Below are 6366 nucleotides of genomic sequence, written 5' to 3' on the forward strand. Positions count from 1 at the left end.
AATAATCGTTTTAAATAATTAAACCATTCAGATTAAATCTTTAATAACTGGTTACTTAGTTCATTTAGCAGTTTCATGGGGTATTTGATTAATAGGTTTAAAGTTTCCTTTACTATGTGTCACAATTTAATTATATTCTCCTAAACTTAAAAGTTTTCTGTTATTTTAACTACCTTAAACTACGCAACATAAGTCAACATACATTAATGAACTAATAATAATGTTTCCACCTGCACATGACGTAAGCTGCATAGCATCGCATGTACTTTTTACGCGTGAAGAAGATGTGTTTTGTTTTTTTGCTATCATTTCAGTGCAAAAACATTCGTTCGTGTTCTGAACATGATTAAAGGTGAGCGGTGTCGTTTGGGGATCGTTTGACTTCTTTCTCCGCCCGGGGGAGTTGGAACGGTTTTTGTTTTTTTTTCTTCCCTATCATAACCTCTAACACTATCAAACGGTACGACGAAAGGACGAAGCAGCACGACTAGAGGTTTTGGCTAGAGTTTTTTTTCTTTTCGGAGTACAACGTGATCTAAGGCTCTATTCTATTTCTCCGTAACGGGTTTGAAAGTTTGGAAATACTGGAGAATGAACTGGACGCACACACGGCTACGGTTAGAACGGCATTTGAACGAGGCGAAAAAGGCAGTTAGGCAAAGAGAGTAATGTTCGCTTGATGGATGCTGATGGAATTTTTGTTTTGCTTGTTTGGAAAAACCTTCAACATCGTCCCGCAATGAGAGGGGGAGGCAATGCTGAAGGGCAGTGAAAAGAGCTAGAGAACGAACGGCTTCTCTTACGACTGATGGCTAGTGCGATAGTTTGAAGTTTGAGAGTTTTTTTGTTTTCAGTGAATGTTGAGTAAAAGCATTTTTCTTTCTCTCTCTCTCTCTCTCCCTCTAATATGTGAATTTTTTGTTTCACTAAACAATCGATCGCCGGTGTAGGTGCTCGATTGTTTCGGTTCTGGGTTATACTTTGTTTTTTTTTCGTTTTGGTTCAAATTCCGGTTCACTAAACATTCATATTTCAATATTTATGATTTCATATACACATATATAACAAACAGTAATGGCTGGTGGATTGGCTTCGTTTGGCTGCACTGGACTGCCCGTCACTAGTATGTGTCGTCGCTGCTTCTCGGCTACACGAGAATCATCAAACATATATAAATTCGATAAATATGGACATATGCAATGTTTAATGCTTGTTCTAGAAAAGCAGGAAGGAGACTCGGGTCCGCCGGGCGTCACCTTTGACGCCCCGGCGGGCCATCCCGTACTGTCACATGCTCGCCTCGGTGCTGGTCGTGGAGCCCTTGCTGTCGCCCTGCATCCCGGACGCACCGTCGTCGTCCCGCGCCCCGCCGGCCGCTGCCCGGCCCGCCAGTCCGCTGAAATCTAGTTTATACTGTTGTGCCGTAGCGTATTTTCCACGTGGAGATTGCGTTCGAAAACGGAAATGATTGTGTGTGTAGAAGAGAAGAAAGAGAAAGAAGAAAACGATATTAGTTTCAGATAAATGCCGATTGGCAAAGTTTTTCGATGCCATTCGATTAGTCAAAATCCTATGAAGCACCAACAGAACGAAACCGAAGCGGTTACACTAAAAAACCAAACAAACACAAACTAAACACATAACATACATAATAAAACAAACAAGGACTACAAAACAATACAACACAAACTAAAACTATCATACATCAAAGAAATTAAGTATTAGTTACTTAAAATTAAACCTACTTCGTCAAATCAATTTGTCTGACGACAAATGAAGACGCAATCTAGATAGTAATCATAAATAACCTCATACCCGTTCCACGATACTAAACCAATCAACATAACATATATACAACGTTGATAACAGAAGCAGTGCAAGTTGTAAATCAAGCAAATTACATAACCTAAGAAAAATGATAAAGGAACGTTAAACATAGATTCCTTTCGCCTAATGGGAGATGGCTTGAACAAAAATAACTCGAAGTAATACTCGAATAAAAAAGATTAAAAAGATTGATTACGAAGAGTAATGCAGTAGTCGTTTTCCGTAACTGAAAAAAAGGTGTAAAATAAAAATTTAAAAACAAAACGAACAAAACTTATGTAAAATCAGAGTACGAAAAGTCGAACATGAAAAAAATAAGTTTAAAACCAAAAGCACAAATTTTATCAAAATGTATGATAAAAAATGGAACACTTCTGAAGAGTGTCAACTTTCTTGTACTGGAGAAAAAACGTTCGTGGTGTTGATGCCAACAGTCGCCGAGTAATTAGCTGAAAAAAATATGATGCCCCCAAATGTTAATCCCATATAGGTTTCCTAATAATGTGGCTCGACTGCTCTTTTTCGGGGTTAGCTTGAACTTCATGCAATCTACTTCCGGTCTAAAGGCGGCAAGTTTAATCAGCGTTTTGCAGAACAGCATTGCATTGGTACTGCGCTCGGGTAAAGTGCATCGCTATTCGAGAACAGGTTCTCAACAACTCATCAGTGACTCATCATTACACGCTTCGGCCCCATACTCGTTGCGAAAGATCGATATCCTTGGGGAGGGGGTGGGGGCTGAGCTACCTCTTCGACTGGCGTATGCCGTCGAGATCGCAGGAACGCCGCCGAACGACGCCGATACTCTCCTGGCACTACCGGTCGGTCGGTCGGTTGGTTGTTGGTGTCGTGGTGTGTGTTAGTGTTTGTGCGTGTGCGTGTGTGTAGGTAGAAAGTCGTCGGAGGAAGAGGAAAGTGAAAGTGAAGCGAAAAGAGTTTAGTAAGACACTGGTACGGTGGAGGAGAGCATGAAGGATCTCCAAGGTTGTAGAACGGGTGAAAGGAAGGAAATCGGAAGCTAGGCGAACCGAGGGGATCGATGTGAAAAGTTGAACAATAAAACTGATACAGATCAAATTAGAAACAAATACAAGAGATTTGCGACCATTTCAACCTAGGACAGTTCTTAAACTTGGCGATGAATCTGGAAAGTGTGCGAAAAGGATTCGACGATATTTTATGGCACGAAATTAGTTTGCCCCCATTTGGATATAAACATTAGAATTAAGTTTTAGAAATACTTTCGATTTAATTGAACATTATATCCCATTTTAATGGACACAACATAACTATCGAAGCATAAACAAGGAGAAAAGTAAGTGAATGAATAGTGAATAATCTAAAATTGACTATTTTCATTCATTTCAATAGAATAGCGCTAATTCGCTTGAAGCAGAAACTCTAGCAGATTGATGCTGAATAGCAAATAATAGAACTTGAAAGAAACATTACATTACGCGACATGTTTTTCTGGGATTTCTTGTAAAAGTGTCAACGCAACGCTTGCATTAAAACCTCCTCTCTAGAATTGTAAAAGCAGTACAGCATTCAGCGCATCTCCTGTTCCTGCTGGGAGTTTAACTTAGCGTATGAGGATGATGAGGCCACAAACTTTGCATTTTCCAGCATTGCATATAAGCTACCGTGAAGGGAACGAACGCATCTGCTTTTGATTCACCCAAAACTTCGTGCTTCATTAGCTTGCTGTCGACTTGCTCGAGCACTTGCTTGTGTAGTTTTGTTGTAATCAACGTCAGTTCTTAGGAGATAGTTTTGGGTTTGTTTTGTTTTTTCACACTATAATGCGTACTAGTTTAAGGCGGAAAACTCGATCGCCAGTCGTACAAACACACAACGCGCGCGTACACCCGACGCTCAAACGATCCACGATCGACGCCGCACTTGATTCTTAGACAAACACTTCTCCGAACTCGCGGCTAGTAGGCTGAATGCATGTGAATAGATATGAGTCTAAATTCAAACTTTGTACGGTGGCTTGGCCGAGAACGTGATTAGCGCTGTTCTTACCCGCTTATACTCACAGCTCAGCTGGTTCTTCATTGCCCCGAGTTGCTGCCCAACAGCCACGGGAGGGTGCGTGGTATTTGGGGGTGTTTTGTTTTATTGCGATTTTTGTGATTGATTGTATCGATCAAAGCAACGGCGGAAGTAGACGGACAACAAACAGAGAATGGACGCAACGAAACGGGAGTACAACAACGGTTAGTAACAGCGTGCGCTTGGAGGTTCAACGGCAAAGGTAAGTGGATGGCGAAAGTGTTGCCTACTTGTTCTACGCAGATCACCTAGCTGTTAAGATCCCAGGTGTGGAACGATGGGGGCTGGCTGAGATGATCCGCATTCTAATGACAACCCAAACTAGCTAATGTTTGACAGATGAAGGTTGCGCCGTGATTGAAATGGAACCGTAGACAACTTCGCAAAGAGGAATGGAGCTTAAAATATTCCGTAAAAATAACATTGCTCCGGTTTGTGTAGGCTTTCTCTCCTGAATTTCGACATTTTAACTTGATTAAGACAACTCAATCAATAATCGACTGATACTTTCTTGCTCCATAGTCAAGTAAAAACATGAATATACTGCCTAGTTGGTGAAAAAAAAAATGGCCACTTTTAAGCCATTCTGTTCCATTCAGCTTGAGGTTTGTTAAGGCTCGTGGAGAATTTTCAATTGTTATGTGCTTTTTAAAATATCTATGATGTGAACAAATATGTAAAAAACGACCTCCAAAAACTGATCTTCACACAGACCAACCTTAGTATTATCCCAAATAGTATACGCTGCATTTTACAGCGTACTGATCGATGTAGTTCGTTATTCCTTAGGACACATTCAAATTATCAACTAAGATATTTTTATCAGTAATTCTTATCAATATATTAAGATTACCTTTGTGTTTTTGCCTAAGGTCTGAAAAATATGAGAATACTGATGAAATATCAGTAAAAGGATTTTGAAATAGCCTCTAAACCGCTCTTTAGTTTTGCTTGAAAACTGTACAGAGTTTAAAGGAATCCATTTGATTGTCTTACGTAATCCTATCAATCCTTTTAAATATAAAAACCCCTTGTACTAGAATGTAGAATACATGCGAGAAACTTACGACATATTGTCCAATTTCCTCATTAAAGCTCATTAGTAGTCAGTAGTAATAGTAGTAGTGTTAGTAACACAATAAGGCATAGGTTTCATAACAGCACGGCAATGTCTAACAAGCTTTTTACTGCTGTTAAGTTGTTTAGATCAATCTTATTAGTCGCTAAGGCATTTCTCCCGCAAGTGGGCGTTCTTTTCCTTCGATTTCCTGTAGCCAACTGCCAACAAGAACCCATTTGTTACACCTCAAACAAGGGCGTTGTAGCTTCGCCGGTGCGGCATTCAAACAGGTACGCCTAAAGTTATGCTGTCCGCACTGTTTGCAGCACATTTTGCAGCAGTTGTTATTTATAGCACCACCTTCCAGCTGCAATTTTGCACGTGCATCCACGAGCCGGAAACATACACCCACCCACACACACACACAAGGCAGGGCAGGAAAACGCCAGCAGCAGCAAAGGAAAAACTCACAAATCGGCTTACACTAACTTGCTCCTCGTTGTTGAGCGAAGAAATGCGATGTCTTCCGGGAAGGCAAGCGTGTAATGTGTTCTTCACTCCACCTCCGCGCGAATTGGTAAGGCCGAACCTTCCTTAATTCCAACCTGTAGCACAGTGGACGGTTTTGCACGTCGACGGTGGAATGGGAATGCCTACGGTTTTAGCCTTTTTGACGACTGTCCAACCACCACCACCAGCGCCTTAATGGACGCACCTGGACGTTGCTCTGCTCCATGAAGCTCCCACCTTCGCTATTTACTCATGCGCTTTCTCCGGGGAAATCAAGCACACGCTCGGAATGGAGCGCATATATTTGCCCACACCAATCATGCCCTTTCCCCCAGCGGGATGATCCGATTTCATTTGATACCGTGATGTATTCGACTCCTACACTCATGGACGGATTTTGGACTTGGTTCTTGTTTTTTCTTCAATTTGGGAATGTCGACGACGAAACTGGCAACCAGCATGGCCATTGCTTCCGCCCTCTCTTACTGCACCTTGTACGGCACTTGTTGGGGCAATCGGAGAGCAAACTGATTCGTTTTTTTGCGAATCCATTTCATGCGGTTTCGGTTGAATCCAGGATGATTAGTTGCCAAACATCAAAGACCGGCAATCAGACATTCAGTCCATTCAGTAGGTGAAGTTTTCCCCACGACCCACAAAACCCAACGGAGTTGTTGGGAGTTTAAAGTTCGGCACACAGTTTTGTCAAGTGTGTTCCAAGTGGAGAAATGAAGTGTGGAGTAATTTGGAATTCACTCAACATGGAGTGTTTGTGTATGTGGTTTGGTGGTGTAGAAGGATGGGTAGGTTGAGTTTTACACGCGGTCAGTTTTTTGGTGCAAGTGCCACAACCCACAAGTGCAGGTACAGGCATGCAATTTACGTTGTTTTTTTTTGTTTTGGTGCACGGA

General features: G+C 41.6%; 1 protein-coding gene across 1 annotated transcript in view; it reads right to left on the reverse strand.

The window, feature by feature from the left end:
• Positions 1-237: 237 nt before the first annotated feature.
• LOC131271399 (alpha-catulin) overlaps positions 238-6366 on the reverse strand; it is a 59219-nt gene continuing 53090 nt past the window's right edge. The window contains 2 exon segments of the mRNA XM_058272814.1: positions 238-1413; positions 3856-3900. Of these exon segments, the coding sequence (XP_058128797.1) occupies positions 1288-1413; positions 3856-3900 (171 nt within the window). The 3' untranslated portion in view covers positions 238-1287.

The sequence above is a fragment of the Anopheles coustani genome, chromosome 3 (assembly GCF_943734705.1).
Source record: "Anopheles coustani chromosome 3, idAnoCousDA_361_x.2, whole genome shotgun sequence".
In the NCBI taxonomy this organism is placed as follows: domain Eukaryota; kingdom Metazoa; phylum Arthropoda; class Insecta; order Diptera; family Culicidae; genus Anopheles; species Anopheles coustani.